Source organism: Auxenochlorella protothecoides (assembly GCF_000733215.1).
Source record: "Auxenochlorella protothecoides strain 0710 unplaced genomic scaffold scaffold50, whole genome shotgun sequence".
Lineage (NCBI taxonomy): Eukaryota > Viridiplantae > Chlorophyta > Trebouxiophyceae > Chlorellales > Chlorellaceae > Auxenochlorella > Auxenochlorella protothecoides.
The window spans coordinates 155,323-171,015 of NW_011934473.1; the positions used below are offsets into that span (position 1 = coordinate 155,323).

Consider the following 15,693-nt stretch of genomic DNA (forward strand, 5'->3'; position numbering starts at 1 on the left):
CCCCCCCCCCACACACACACATATAAAATCCCCTCACCTCGCGCCGACAATTACAATCACAATCCCCCCCTCCTTCCAAAACAACAATAACTCAACACAGAACGTGTCTTCCGTGCGCCACATTGCGGAGCTGGGCGTAGTCTTCCTCCTCTTCAACATCGGGCTGGAGCTGTCCTTCGACCGCTTGGCGTCCATGGGCAAGATGGTGTTCGGAATGGGCTCCGCCCAGGTCTGTCTCACCCTGGCGGCCGTGGCGGGTGCCTCCCTGCTGCTCTCCGGCGGCGCGCTGGGCGGCGCGGGCGCCATCATCGTGGGCGGCGGGCTGGCCCTGTCCACCACCGCGGTGGGCATGCAGGTGCTGGCGGACCGGGGCGAAACTGGATCCCGCCACGGCCGCGCTGCCTTCTCTGTCCTCCTCTTTCAGGACCTGGCGGTGGTGGTGCTGCTCATGCTCATCCCATTGCTCACACCCTCGCCCGAGAATGCCGCAGCGGGGGGAGGTGAGCGGCGAGGGTTTTGTGGGGGGAGGGGGGGAGGAGGAGCTCCTCGGCTTGAAGGGGCTTGAGGTGGTGCCTGATGCAGCATCGCATGGAACAAAGTCAGGTGTGTTCCACCTGAACATGCAATATGTCTGTCCCAGGAGCCCTCGACAAGCAGCTGCCTGTCATACTTACAGCCCCCCTCTTCCCTTTTTCTCCTTCTCAACCCCCAGTGGAATCCCTCATCCGCATCTCCAAGGCCATCGGGGTGGCGGCTGTCAAGGCCGTGACGTGCATGGCCACCATCACGGTGGTGGGGCGGTGGGTCCTGCAGCCACTGTACCGCCGGGTTGCAGGTACAGCAAGGCATCGACGGGTGTGCTTGTGTCTGCAGGCAAGGGCGTTGGGGCGACAATGGGGTGGACACGTTGTTGAGCATGCTTTCTATATCGGTGCGGTGTGTCTGTGGCGGGAATGGAGGGCCCAATCGAACGCCGCTCTCCCTTCCCCTGCATGAGCCCAACCACACAACCCTCCCCGAACCCCACCCACCCCCCAACCCCACCTACCGACCCACCTCTCAACAGAGACGCGCAACCCCGACATCTTCGCCGCTATGACGCTCCTCGTCGTGCTCGGGACGTCGCTGATCACCCAGCTGGCGGGGCTGAGCCTCGCCCTGGGCGCATTTCTGGTGGGCCGGCCCGGCAAGCACGGCGGCTGGTTTCGAGCGGTTCTGGCTGTGCTTGGGGGTTGTCCTCGTGTCTGGTGGGGAGATGTGCATGTGGCCTTGCTCTGAGACACACTGCCCCTGGACGCGGTGGGGCTGGAATGCTGGGACCGCGACGTGCTTGTTGCCGACCCTGTGCGCTGGCTTCCCGAGCAACCACCCCCCTCGTCGCCCCCCTCCCCAGGCGGGCCTCCTGCTGGCAGAGACCCCCTTCCACCTCCAGATAGAGGCGGACATCGCGCCGTACAAGGGCCTGCTCATGGGCCTCTTCTTCATGACGGTGGGCATGGAGATCAGCATGGGCCTGCTCGTTGCCAAGCTGCGCACTGTGCTCGCCGCCATGGTCCTGCTGATCGGGGGCAAGGTGGCCGTCATGGCCGGCGTGGGCCAGGTGTTTGGCCTCAGCCTCGTCCAGAGCCTGCGTGCCGGCCTGCTCCTCTCCCCCGGCGGCGAGTTCGCCTTTGTCCTCTTTGGCGAAGCGGTGCGTGGGGTCTGATTGGTGGTGGGAAAGGAAGGGGGGGTTCTATCGGATGGGAGGGCCTGGCATGAGGGTTTCCGCGTGACAATGCACAGGGAAGGGGGCGGACGTGCAGGGGCCGACTGCAGGGTGCTCTGGTGATGCTGGGAGCCACTTGCACATGGCGATGTTGACTCGAGGTATTGCTCCAGATCTACAGCGCAAGGGCCTGGCCCGAGGGTATCCCGTCCCTCAATCGGGGTCTCCCCTGAGCAACATCGTCGAACAGCTCTACAAGCCCTTGCCACCAGCAGTTTGTGATCCTGCGCTTTCCCCTTCCTCCCTCTCCACAGGTGACCAAGGGCATCCTGAACGCCGCGATGGTACAGGAGCTGTACCTCGTGGTGGCGCTGTCCATGGCGCTGACCCCCTTCCTGGCGGAGTGGGGTGCGCGCCTGGGCAAGATCCTGGATAAGAAGGACATGAAGACTATGCAGCCGCAGGAGAAGGAGGTGGAGGGGCTGTCCGACCACGTCATCATTGCAGGATTTGGGCGGGTAGGCCGCCTGATCGCCGAGATGCTCAGCGAGCAGTTGATCCCTTTTGTCGCGCTAGATGTCGACGCCAATCGAGTGGCGGTGAGAAGGCTGGGTGGAGGAGGAAAGGGGTTGATGTGTAAGAAAGGGAGGGGCCCCTCTTTTCCGCTGAGTTGTGTGAGGAAGTGACTGATAGAAATCCGCTGGGTCAGTGGTTTTGTGCAGCTGGTTTGAGTCAGGGTTGGATGGTGATCAAAAGCCAAGGATCCTCTTGGATCGAATTCCATACCCTGACCTCCATCCCTGGACTGCCATCATATGTGCGGTCTTCCCACCAACTCTCTCGAAACTTGTCTCCACAGGAGGGCCGTGCGCTGGACCTGCCCGTCTACTTTGGGGATGCCGGGTCGCCTGCCGTGCTGCACGCTCTGCGCGCTGAGAAGGCTGCCTGCGCCGTCATCACGCTGGACACCCCCGGTGCGTGTTTTGGCTGGCGGTATGGGGAAGGTCCATGCAGGAGGTGTGATGTCCTGCACTGGAGTCACACGACGGCCGTCATACCTGCCATCTTGCTTCTCTTGCTGCCGTCCCGTTCCCACATCTCCTTGATTCCTTTTCCTACCCAAATCAACCCCTACCCACATGCCACAGCCGCCAACTACCGGAGCGTCTGGGCCCTGCACAAGCACTTCCCACTCGTCAAGACATTCGTGCGCGCGCACGACGTGGAAAACGGTGCGTTGCACTGGATACGTGCAGCGGGGGTGGGAGTTGTGTCCCGGGTACCCCCCCCTAGGGATCAGGTCAAAGGCAAGGCTCGAGACTGGCCACAGTCAATTAAACATGGCGAGGCATGGAGCTGCCCTCATGCCCTCGCCGGCGCGGGTGGCTTGCGTTCTCCTGCAGGCGCGCCTACGGCTGCTGATCCTGTCATGCATCCCATGGCCCTCCTCCCACCTGTCCTGTGCAGGTCTGCAACTTGAGAAGGCAGGGGCCACCGCCGTCGTGCCCGAGACCCTGGAGCCGAGCCTGCAGCTGGCGGCCGCCGTCCTGACAGAGCTGGACATCCCCGAGGGCGATGTGGCCGAAGCCATCCGGGACCTGAGGCGGACGCACCTGTCGGAGCTGCAGGTGGGGGGGGCGTGGAGTGGGATGCCCGAGCATACACGCATGGAATTGCTGGGAGGAAGGTGTGCGGGCGTACGCATCTATCGAATGCCAGGAGTTTCTCCCCAGCAGGCCGAGCGTCTGAGGTGTGCGTCGTCCCATGCACATGCTCCCCTCCCACCACACCAATCCCAGGATGTGGCGCGGAGGAGCAGGACGAGCCTGGGGTACGAAGTGGTGGGAGAGCAGCTGCGGGCCGTCACGGGCCCTGAACTCAACGGCGCAGGTCCCCTGGAGCCCAGCCTGGCAGCCCCCTGAACCTCCTGCATTCCACATCTCAACTTGCCCCTTGAGAGACCTTCTCCCCACCCCACACCCAAGTTGGGAAACCCGATGACTGTGCAATGCCCACATGCATTTCCGATCATACCCACTCACGACATTCCCTTGTGTAACTTTGAAGCATACATGCGAGGGCATGCTGAGGAGCAGGGAGAGCTCGCAAGAAGTGAGAGCAAGGGAGTGGAGGGGTGAGGCGTGGGCAGGGGTGTGACGCCAAGCAAAGGCGCGAGAGGCAGGATTGCAAAGACCTCGGGAGTGCTCCAGATTGTCGAGGAGACCAGAACAGCTGCGAGTCCCTCCATCAGTGGACCTCACGGCCATTTGTACTGGAAGCTGGAGAGGTAAACTGGGCTTCATTGTCTGGTGTGACGAGGGCAGTCACCAGGACAGATCTTCAGGTCTCATACCTACGATCAACACCTTGCCAGCGTCTCAACAGTTATCTTCTACCCCTCATGACGCCTTGATCAGCCCGGCATTGAGCCAGTCCAGGCTGACATCCTCCATGTGATCCTCAAAATCTGCGAGCTGTCTGTGCTTTCCCTCCGCACTCAGCTGCTCCAGGGCTGATGGAATCCCAGCTGTGTGTACCTTCAGCCTGCCTCCATACTCCACCCAATTCCGGCCATCCTTGATGTGGAGGGTGAACAAGGGCCGTGCGTCGCTGGGTGACTCGCCTCCACTGGATTGCAACAGCTGCCTCAGGCCCTCAGGGTCCAGCTGCAAGAGCAGGGAGCGGGCGGAGAGGCGAAGAGGTGAGATCAACTCCTGATGCATGCAAGAGCTATCATTTGACTGCAGCAGATTCTGGGGAAGTCTCGCCGAGCCAGGCAAACCAATGAAAAGGCCCAGAACCCCTCGTACCACAACGGCGATGGCGGAGGGCCACAGCGTCGCGACTTTTGTGGCGAGCAGCTTGCCGGCACCGGAAAGCTGTGTGTCCTTGTTGTGCTCGTTGGCCTGGTAGTAGCCCACCACCTGGACTCCGCTCTGTGTTTTCGTGTGGTTATCCACCTGTACAACCGGGACGAGTTGCCAGTTGATTTGCCAGGATGGCCCCTGGGAAGGATGACGAAGGAAAAGCACCTGTGCAGGCAGCCTGCTTGCCGCGCTGGTGAACAAACAGGTATCCCGTACTTCAGCCCTGCTTCTCTCGAGAAACAAGTGGCCAGCTCAATGATGCCCAGCGTGGCTCGGACCTGGCACAGTGCCGTCTCAAAGGCCGGAAGAAGTGTTGTGAAGTTGTGTACAAAGGGCACAGCATCCGTGGCTGTGACGGTGCCATTGGCTATGCTGCCCAGCAAAACCCCGTTGACACCGAATGCGGGGTACTTGATCGCGTGAAGGAGGATCTTGAGCAGAGCGGTACGCTCGAGCGTATGATCCCCGCCCATTGCGGTAGCGAGGAGGATTACTGGGGATCGGCAAAAGTCTATCGATCTATGCGAAGCCCAAGCTTGTATCTATATTGTTAAGGATTTTGTTTTGTTGCTGATGGCTTCCCAAGTGGGCCTCACGAGACCAAGGATTGGGGCTTCGGTGGTCGCGCGCGCCCTCCACATCCTGGCCTACGCCGTTGCGCCTTGTGAGAGGTCTTTCAATGATCTACCGCTGATCTCATCCCTCAAGCCCCTTCCATGCATGCCGAACACCACACCACCTTCTCCACGCGGTTTTGTTGTTACCATTTGGAATGGCTGGATTCGTTAGTCATATGTGCTGGATTCAGGGCGCACTTGCAGCATGTTGTGCGTTCCATTTGAGGACATCAAACCCTTGCATATTCTGGTTGAGCAGATCCCGCGGTAAAACTAAACATAAGGTAAGAGAGCACGAACACATTGAGCGATTGCTGGGTTCCAGTGGGATGTCTTAAATCGATAGAATGAGAATCAGAAAAGCCTATCCAGATGCTCTTGCACAGCTATATCTCAGCCTGTGGCTGGTAAGCATACGCACTTCGTGTTCTACAACCTTTGGTTCCCCTTGTTTTCGAAGCAAATGTACAAATGATGTTTCAGATTGTAACAAGCGGATCCACAGAACAAGCAGGGATCCCGAATACTCCCTAATGGAAGGCCCCACGGCTTTCCTCTTGTACTGCTTGTGATTAAAAATTCGTGGTTCTGCGTAGTGGTGAGCGGTTTCGAGCCGATTATTGCAAATGCACATGAAGTCGCGCAAATTGTCATGGGTCCAAGCACCGATCTACATCCGGCCAGGCGATCGGTCCGTGCCGGTCCATTAACCACTCCCCCCGTTCGTCACTCCGGACCGTTACGACTTTGCAGCCTCTCCCAGCCGATAAGAAAGAAGCCATCATCTTCACGTTCTAGACCAGACATTTCAGGAGCTGCTCGAATGGGGTACGACGAGGGGGATTCGGTGACCTCCTTCCCATCCGAGAGCGTCCTCAGCTGGGCGGAATCGCAACGGCGCCAATGTCGCCAAGCGCCTGCGACGGTGAGAGAGCAGGGAGTGCATGGAAACGAGTGGGTGATCTCAGTATAGAGCAACCGCGGTCTGGATATGCAATCTACTCCAGGTGACTCGCGATGCATGGTTGTCACAGCGAGAGGAGCTGGTCCATGCCAGGAGGAAGGCGCACGAATGGGAGTGCAAGGCCAGAGAGTACGCGAGCGGAGACGGAGCACACGCTGCAATGGGTTCTATTTTCACTGCTGAAGTCCAGATCCTCTCCATGCATGGCATGCTGCATTTTCAAGGAATGCTGGGGCCACACACTCTGATAGAGCCACACTTGAAGTGCCTTCCGTCCCTCTCTCCCCAGTCTGTCTGCCCAGCTGGCGCGGGTGGAGGAGGCAGCCAAGCGGGCGCTCGTGGGCAATGATCGTTCCCTCCGGGGTGGCCTGGCGCAGAGGCTGCTCGACGCAGAGTCAGCGCTGGCCCGACAGCGGAGCGAGCATGCGGATGCTGCACAGCTGGCGCACAAGTAGGCAGTGGTGTTTGGTTGTATACCTTGAAAGCTCAGCACAGTCATATTGTGTCCATTCAGGCTCTCCAGGCGACATTGCCGCGTGGACATGCTTTGCTGTGTCCCAATCGAAGAATTGCAGATGCAGCTGCACAGACTCTGACCTGACAAACGGACAGGTATCGCCGAAGCGCCGCGGAGGCAGCAAAGCAGAATGCGGAGCTCAAGTCCAGACTCGCCGCTGCAAAGGCCGACCAAAGAGCACTCGCCCTGCAGGCGAGTCGGCATGATGGTGGTCTTTGGGACGAGTCTGATCGAGCTGGGTTTTGCAGTTGTGGTGCATCGTCAGGCCAGGCATTGGGTGCATGATCCGGGCAGACATTGCTCAGTGTTGAGGATGGTTCATCATTCAATGCGGCCTGTTGTCGCTCATCTTGTGTCGTGGGCGCCATGCATCCTCAGGTGGGGAAGCTGCAAGCCAAAACACTCGGACAAAAGCAGCTGAGGGGCCGGGTTGGACAGGCAGGACGATCGCAGGTACCCCAGGCCGAACCCCAAAGCTTGAAGGGGTTGAGTCTTGTGAAGCGTCTGGTGGAGCAACAGGAGCAGCTGGCAGCCCAGCGTGAGGAGATCCTGTCGCTGCTCCATGCCGCTAGACGGGCCCCTTTGAGAGGTACGGGACCGGGGGAGAGTAGGTTGCAAATGTGATCTATTTGGTGCATGATGCAGGCTATGCACGATTCATTCTGTGAGTGGATGGATGTCACTTGGCAACAGATAGCTCTGGGTGATGGAGCAGCCCACTTCCTACACTCCTATCAGCTCTGCACGGGTCCCAACCATGCTCAAGTGGTGCTGCCCAAGCACGCAGCGCATCCAATGTGTCTGATCACCCTCCTTCCCGTCCTCCTTGCAAAACCTGGGCTCAGCATGGCACCAGCACCAGTCTTTGGTCACGTCACTGGAAGCCTGCATCCTGTATGCATACACACCCAGGCGGCTTGGAGCTGCTGCGGAGCTGCAGAGGCAGCATGGTGGGGTGGCAGAGCGATTCGTCTGCAAGTGATCTGCATGACATCGGAGTCCGGGCACTGACCAGCATGGGTTAGTTGCTCCTCGCGTTCCAGGTTTATGGCATCAGAGCTTCTCCTCACATGCGTGCTCTCCCTCCCCACTTCTCGCCCAGGATGCATCTGGGTTCTGCAGGAGTGGCAGGAGGGCAGTGCTGTGTACCTCAGGGACCCGGTCACAAACTTTGTGTACTCCTTGGAGGACTGGCCGCAGCCCGTCGGGCGGCTCACAGGCGGGGTCCCAGCCCTGCAAGCCTGCCCACCACGTGCCGCCCTGGCAGCAGTCATTGCCGCGCTTGGGGACATGAGTGGGAGCAGCAGCCCAAGCACCGACGGGTCGCATGATGCCGACGATCCCCGTGCCGGGCGGGGCAGCCCCATGAGGATGCTGGAGCGAGGGTGAGTGTGCAGGGATGAGAGTAGCTGAGTCGGTCTGGTCCATGGTCTGCATGGATCTCGATCACTGAAGTCTTTGCCGTTGGTCCTCGCCATGTGCCCACGGTTGCAGGTGTCTCGTGCGAGGCATTCCAACCCTGTGCAACCTCAACTTTCTTCGATTCCACACAGGGACTCTGAGCTGCTGGACTTGCTGCTTCACCCCTATCCCAGGGCCCTAGGCTTACCGACCAGACAGATCTTGGCCCAGGCTGCAAAGCTTGCCACCTCTCAGCCAGGGTTCCATGGGGTTGCGCAGTTGAGGCGCGCCATTGAGACCGTGGTTTCCGCCGGGAGACGTCGAGGCAAGGCCCTCGTAGCGCCTGTCCTGCGGGTGGGATCCAGCTATCGCGATCTCCTGTCATGGATGAGGGACATGGCGCCTTCCCTCGACAGGTAGATGGAGGCGGACTGCGCACTTCCTGCTCCATCTCCTAGACCAGTGCGCGACGAGCCACCACTGCACAGCAGTCTGGGAAGTAATAATGCACGTTGCTGTCCAGAACAACTCACAATATTTCTCCAATCACTCAAATAGGACTGAGCTGTGCTACCTTTTGCTGGCTGCAAAGTGCTGGGACATGGACAGCAGCGGGCACTTGAGCTCAGCAGCCATGCTATGCGCGCTGCAGTGCGGGGCCACATGGCGCATCAAGGCCCAGGCAGCTGGCTCAGTAGCTCACACGTCCAGCCTGCAATCTCTCACCAGCGCTGCGCTCTTGGAAGCCAAGCTGGAGACTGACGCTGGCGGTCAAACCCCGAGGGGCGGGACAACCTGCTCATCGTCTGGCCACGATTTGGTCAGTGACCAAGGAGGCCCTGGGACATCGCAACCCGAAACTGCCACCGAATGCATCCGCCGGGAAGAGGGTGTGGAGGGAGACGCGAGATCACCCCTCCAGCCCCTCGAAGGTCTGCAGACGGAGCCTAGACCTCGACAGAGGCCAGCCTCTGGGTCAAGCACTCACGAAGAATTCGCGACTCCCCCCACAGCAATCCTCTTGAAGCGATAATCATCTTTTAATGCTGAATTGAATTGACGACCAATTCCGGTTCCGTCCCCGCCGGCCGGATGCCGATCTTGCGGAGCAGTTCGCCCACCGATCGGGCACGAGGGTTGTTTTCGAACCACAACAGCAAGCCGGTACTGCATGCCCCTCGAAGGTCAAGATGCTCGCTTCGATCAGGCTACGAATGCATTACAGAGACTTTTAAGACCGCCATGAGCAGGTCATCTGCTCCCTCGCATGGTTCGAGGTTCCGGCATCCCGCCGATCCGAAGGTCGCCTGCAAGGTTGCGTACTGCCCACGACCTCGAGGTCTTGCCCGTTGGTCGCGAATTCATCTAAAGCATACATGGTATTCAAGCCTCCATTGATTACGATACTTATCGTATTGCTAAATAGGCATAAATTCCGCGCGAGATCCGAGGATGCGCGCAGCTGGCAGCAAAACCCTGGTATATTCGCAAAGATGCTTTATTCGCATGCTCCGATGCCCCATGGTGGGGGCCATGCCGCCACCCATCTTTATAGTTCTCTCCTCGTCCACAGCTCATGTTGAACACTTCTCTCATCTAAACCACCGGGCCCTTCCTCAAGTCCGATATAAACTTCCCGGCCTTGCCTGAGAGGTGAGGCTGGCTGTGGGCGCAATTGGGGGTTGCACCGATTGGTGACCGGCTTGCGCAGTTTGCGTACCCGACGTCCATCCATGTTCTGGAGCGCATGCCCTGTTCACCATCGTGTCTGGAACAGGAGACAGTGTTTCCAGCCGAGCGCAGCGGCATACCGCACATTCTTGGTCGCTCCCGCTCAGAGATTTTGATACACACGTGATCGGCATGGGCTCACTCTCCACAATCCCGCTGCTCACTGCAGGGTGGACAGCCGCCTCGCACCATGGCCGCCCTCCCGGAGTTCACATGGGCAAGTTCGGTTGGCATTCCACGGGTCGCGAAGACTTCTGGTTTATTGATGTCATGTATGTCGAAGCATATCCCCGATTTTGTATAACCTGGGCGAAAGACCAGGATGATAAAGCTGTGACCTTGAAGGTGGCGCTGAGGGTCCCCCCATTTCCATCCCCCCCCCCAACCCTCCAGATCTTTGCCCTGTCGGTCGTGTTCGGGTTCCTGACGGCAGTCGGCATCGGCGCCAATGACATGGTGAGGGGCTAGACTGAGAGTGGCCTTTGTCGGTGGTGCTCCTCAGTGGAGTTCTCTCCCAGCCGGCTCCCTCCTCATATTTTTCTCCCTTTTTGGCCGTTTCCCTGCAGGCCAACAGCTTTGCCACTACGGTGGCCAGCCGTGCCCTGACCCTGGGCCAGGTTGTCATCGTGGCGGGTATCTGTGAGTTTGCCGGCGCGGTGCTGCTGGGCGCCGGCGTCACCAACACGATCAAGTCTGGGGTGGCGGACCTGGACGCATTCACCGCCACCCCAGCCGTCCTCATGTACGGCTTCCTGGCCGTGTCCATGACCACCGCCTTCTGGGACAATACGGCTTCGTACCTGGCCCTCCCCGTCTCCATGACCCATACTACCGGTGAGGGGCGTTGGAAGGGCTTACACAGGAGGGTAATATTGCTCCCATTGCAAGGATAAGTGAAGGGAAAACTTGCCTTTGCCAACGTCGAATGCATTCCCAGGGATGCAACATATGCTGGCCGGAGGAGCATGCTCCTCCTCCTGATGCTCCCTTGTTTGATCGGTACCAAGCCTTTCCCAGTGACCAGCTGTTTCCTGCTCTGCGCTTGCACAACCCCCGTGCAACTCCAAAACGCCCCCACAACACGCACAGTCGGTGCTACCGTGGGTATGGCACTGGCGCTGCGCGGCGGCAGCGCCGTAATTTGGAGCGAGAACAAGGATGAGTTCCCCTATGTGGGGGGCATGGTGCCCATCTTCCTGTCCTGGATCGTCTCGCCCATCATGTGTGGGCTTATCACCGTCATCCTCTTTGGCAGCATCAGGCAGTGGGTCCTGCGCTCCCAGCACTCCTTCAAGCGCGCCTTCTACGTGAGTTTTGGAATGGAGAGGGGGCCAAGGGGCCGTGGGCTCACATGTTTGAGTGTGTGACGACGAGATGTTGTCTCCTGGTGCTCGCATGTGCTACAATGCGACCTACCAACTTCGACACCCCTCACGGTCGTGTGCAGGTGCTTCCCTTCCTGGTCTTCGGCATGGTCTGGCTCATCGTCTCGTTCATCATCCAGACGGGCTCCAAGAACGGGACCTGGGCAGACTACTCCGATGGCTTTGCGGCCTGGGTGGGCGCGGTCTGTGGAGTGGGCTGCGGCGCCATCACACTCGTCTTCATCATGCCTTACCTGCGCCGCCGCATCCTGTCGCGTGAGGCGGAGGGCGACCCCTCCATGATGGAGGCAGGGGCAATCGCCTCTGGTCCCTCCCTCGGCCCCGACGGTCTGAAGAAGGATGCAGAGGAGGGGAGCCAGGACGTGGAGCACCGCAACCTGACCCTGTCGGAGCAGCACGCGCTTCGCTTTGCGGCCAAGGACAAGGCCTGGAAAGACAAGACCTTCTGGGAGAAGGTCGAGTACAACCCGGTGACCAACATCCTCCTGCACAATGTTCGCCAGGATATCCACGGTGTAGCAGAGACCGACGAGGGCGTCAAGGCCGTGCACGACAACGCTGAGCTGTTCGACCTCAAGACCGAGGCCATGTTCCGCTACCTCCAGGTGAGGGGGGTGGGGGGGTGACTGTGGGGTAGCTTGGGAGGAAGAGGGTGACCTTGTGGGTGGTGGCACAGCTGGGTGAGTACTCGTTGCAGATCGATCATCCATGTTCTGATCGGACATGTCGGGCTCTGACAGGGGCTCACTTTGCTGTCATCATGGGTGACGTTTGAGCAGGGGTGATGGACTGCCTATTGCAGCAGGCACCGACTTGGCACAAGATCCTTGGTCTGGGTGATCATAGAACAATGTGGAGATGGCAGCTCTTGCCTTTTGCCACCGACTGCCCGGCCTTGCAATGCAGCATACTCCACCACACTCTCATCACCCCCTCCCATGCAGGTCTTCTCCGCATGCGTAATGTCCTTCACGCACGGCGCGAACGACGTGAGCAATGCCATGGGCCCCTTTGCCGCGGTGTACGACATCTGGAACACGGGTGAGGTGAACGCCAAGGTCCCCACCCAGACCTGGATCCTCGTCATTGGAGGTGTGGGTATCTCCATCGGTCTGGCCCTCTTCGGCTGGCGCATCATCCAGGTCCTCGGGGTAAGGAGGGTTGAAAGGAGAGAGGGGAGGGGATGAGGGGGGAGGGGGGTTTGTATCTGGCTGTAAAATGGGTCAATGTCAGGGTATGTGGGAGTGGAGGTGGTACGGCTGCCCAGAGATCATGTAGCAGCAGAGACATGTAGGACAGGGAGGATGCTCCATGTTGGCATGCTGCACTGCTTGAGCGCTGATTTCTCTGTGAAATGTACCCCAATACTCCCAAGACCAGGGGTCTGTGCCTGCGCATGGACCAACCACCCAACACATGCCCTCATCAACAGGTGAAGACCGTCAAGGTCACCAATGCTCGCGGTTTCTGTGCTGAGATTGCCACTGCCATCACCGTGGCCGTCGCCTCACGCTATGGTGGGTGTGCTGATGTTGTCGAGGGGGTGAGCACGGCAAGGTTTCCAGCTTGTGCAGATGTAAATGCTTTGGGCGGACCAAATCTTCCTTATGATAACACAACAGCCGAGAGCGGCACACATTGCAGCCTGGAGATCGGGAGGGGCATTGAGCTCGGTGCTTGGTATCACCATGAACCTCAACCCACCAACCACCCTTCCGCAGGCCTCCCCGTCTCCACCACCATGACCATCACTGGTGGCCTCATTGGCATCGGCTGCCTGGAGGGCTTCAAGGGCATCAACTACAAAGTCCTGTTTAGGGTGCGTCCTGCAGTATGCCGTGATGGGCGAGGAAGGGCCAGGGCAGAACCACCTCTTGATCCCTGTGAATTGAGGAGGGAAGCCACTGCAACATGCTCTGGGCTGTAGAAAGGATCAACAAGTACACACTCACCACAAGTACAACTTTGCATCACTGCCCAACCCCCCCAACTTTCCCAGATCTTTTTGGGGTGGGTGGCCACGCTCTTCATTGCCTGCGGCATTTCAGCCGGGATCACCGCCTTTGGCGCGTACTCTCCCTACCAGCCTATCAATGACCAGCTGGTCTCGGCTGCGATTGTAAGTGGCCCAGGAGGAAAAGTTGATGCGTCTGAGATGAGGGGCTCAAGGGGTAATTCACCCCAGCTTCCTGTTTCCCCCCTCGACCCCCTTCCTGCCTTCTAGTCCATGCCACGGCCATGGCATAAGCTCACCAGCATTTCCGACCAGAATCGTGCATATGACCCTCCTCCTCTCCTCCCCTTCTTACCCCAGGTGTACAACCAGACCAACACTGCCATGATCGCACAGATGAACGCGGCACTCCTCACCTCCACCAACGCCGACAACTCCCTCATCCAGGCCAGCATCGCGGTAAGCTGTCATAAGATTCTCTGCAGGGGAGCCGGTTGTGGAGATGAGACTTAGTATGGTGTGCTGAGTCAAGTCGACCCTCACCGACCATCGATTGCTACATTTGCCAGCCTTCGTCCCTTCCACCCGCCCCAACCAAACCCCATTCTCTCTCCCACCTCTTGCAGAGCCTGAACTCAACCTTCTACCAGGTCTTTGCCCCTGTGGTGAAGAACCTGCCGGATGTCGTTTCCATCAACAGTCAGATCCTGTCGGAGTTCAACAGCACGCTGGCATGGAACTCTTTCTCCCAGGTAGACATGGGGCAAACACTTGTGTCGAGAGACACAACATGGCTTTGCTTGCGCCACCTCATTGAGCAGGGGGGGTGGGCAGAACCGACAACAATCTGGTTTAACTGTTCCGAGCACCACCCTAGTAAACAACTTCCTACCCATCCCTCTTGCCATGCAGATCCCGGGAAGCCTGGTGCCTCAATAAATGCAGGTCTTGGCACACCCCTGCTGCTCTATATGTCGCTACTTTTGGCCTGCAGCGCACTGCAAAGAGAGATGATGGGTCGGTGAGCGATGCATGGCCATGCCGCAGGAAGAGGGCATGGTGCATCTCCGTTCCTCATCCTCTGCTAAACCCCTTGAGCTAAAGTTCTACTAATAGGATCTTGCCAGCGTCTTATGACTGATCGGTCACTCACGGCGCCTTGATCAGCCTGGCATTGAGCCAGTCCAAGTTGACATCCTTCATGTAATCCTCAAAGTCCACGAGCATATGGGGCTCGGCGTCAGGCCATGCATTGGAGGGTTGACCTGGGCAGACATCGCATGCATTTGGCTGGGACGCAGGTATTGATTGCAGCCTGCCCTTGTTCATACCGTGGCATGAGCGCCACATCCTCACGTCGGGAACTGCAAGCCATAGCGCTCGCACAAAAGCAGCTGAGGGGCCGGTATGGAGAGTCAGGAGGATCGCAGGTACTTCAGGCCGACCCCCCACAGGGATTGGGGAGATGAGTCTCAAGAGGCGTCTGGTGGATCAGCAGCAGCTGGCAGCTCAGCGTGACGGGGTTCACTTGGTCCGCCACCCCGCGCGATGGCCACCATTAAAAAAGACGCAGCGAGCAGGCGGACTCTGGTGTGATGCTATCACTCGCTTGCATAGCGCCGGCTGTGTATGCGGCGATCCCATGTCATTATATATGTCGCCTGGTTACCCATTGGATCCTGGTAATGGAGCAGCCCACTTCCTGTAGTCCTGTCTGCACTGCCCTGGCCCAAACTCACCATCGTAGCCCTGCCCCAGCACGCCATGCGCCCGGCGTGTCTAATCTCTTTTATTGCATCCCACTTGCAAAACCTGGCCCAGCAGCTTACAAGACCAGCCTGCAATCTTTCGCCACTGCTGCCCTCTTGGAAGCGAAGCTGGAGACTGCCGCAGACGGTCCCTCGAATCACCTACAGACGGAGCCCAGACCTCAACAAAGGCCAGCCTCTGGGTCAAGCACTCACGAAGGATACGCGACTTCCCCTCCATCAGTCCTCTCGAGGCAATAAATAAGTATCTAATGATGTGTTCCACTGACGACCAGAAACCATTCCTTGCCCGCGAGCCGGATGCCGACCTTGCGGCTGCGCCTCCGGTCAGGCTTACAGGCAAGGGTTGTTCCGAAACACAACAGCATGCCCTTCGACCGTCAAGATGCTCACTACGAACAGATTCCAACTTCATTATAAGTAACTTCTGTCTCGGAAAGTATAGATTATCTGCTCCGTTGCATTTTTTCGACATTCCGGCATCCCGCCGACACCAAGGTCGATCGTATGCTTGCCTTCTGCCCCCTACCTCGGGGTCCCAGTGTCCCATCGGTTGCATTTTTAACATTACTATACGCGGTATAGAAGCCCCTCTTGATTGCTTTACTGTTCTTGATACTAACAAGACATCAATCTTGCGTAAGGTCCGTGGATCCGCGTAGCTGGCAGCGAAGTCCCTGGAATATTCGCAAGGGTGTTGTTTTCCTCATGCTCAGATTCCCCAAAGTGGGTGCCTGGGCCGACCCCCATGTGTCAACTTTGTTCGAGGCTTAAAAGCTCCTC

At 58.7% G+C, this 15,693-nt stretch overlaps 3 protein-coding genes across 3 annotated transcripts in view; 2 read left to right on the top strand and 1 right to left on the bottom strand.

Annotated features, from left to right (window-relative positions):
• F751_4324 (K(+) efflux antiporter 2, chloroplastic) overlaps nt 1-3,627 on the top strand; it is a gene marked incomplete at both ends in the record, with an annotated part of 6,275 nt that extends 2,648 nt beyond the window's left edge. The window contains 10 exons of the mRNA XM_011403596.1: nt 101-229; nt 425-500; nt 713-835; nt 1,067-1,173; nt 1,394-1,690; nt 2,020-2,304; nt 2,565-2,679; nt 2,854-2,937; nt 3,173-3,333; nt 3,505-3,627. Of these exons, the coding sequence (XP_011401898.1) occupies nt 101-229; nt 425-500; nt 713-835; nt 1,067-1,173; nt 1,394-1,690; nt 2,020-2,304; nt 2,565-2,679; nt 2,854-2,937; nt 3,173-3,333; nt 3,505-3,627 (1,500 nt within the window). The remainder of the gene's footprint in view (nt 1-100; nt 230-424; nt 501-712; nt 836-1,066; nt 1,174-1,393; nt 1,691-2,019; nt 2,305-2,564; nt 2,680-2,853; nt 2,938-3,172; nt 3,334-3,504) is intronic.
• Nucleotides 3,628-4,104: 477 nt separating this feature from the next.
• On the bottom strand, nt 4,105-5,045 carry F751_4325 (ER membrane protein complex subunit 8/9-like protein; the record flags this gene model as incomplete). Its single annotated transcript, XM_011403597.1, has 3 exons — nt 4,105-4,371; nt 4,516-4,629; nt 4,776-5,045. 3 exons carry the CDS (start codon nt 5,043-5,045, stop codon nt 4,105-4,107), a joined length of 651 nt encoding a protein of 216 aa, XP_011401899.1.
• Nucleotides 5,046-9,992: 4,947 nt separating this feature from the next.
• F751_4326 (Phosphate permease PHO89) lies at nt 9,993-14,080 on the top strand (the record flags this gene model as incomplete). Its single annotated transcript, XM_011403598.1, has 12 exons — nt 9,993-10,043; nt 10,196-10,258; nt 10,369-10,636; nt 10,892-11,109; nt 11,250-11,792; nt 12,132-12,329; nt 12,620-12,704; nt 12,909-13,006; nt 13,187-13,306; nt 13,502-13,600; nt 13,768-13,893; nt 14,054-14,080. 12 exons carry the CDS (start codon nt 9,993-9,995, stop codon nt 14,078-14,080), a joined length of 1,896 nt encoding a protein of 631 aa, XP_011401900.1.
• Between the last annotated feature and the right edge of the window lie 1,613 nt (nt 14,081-15,693).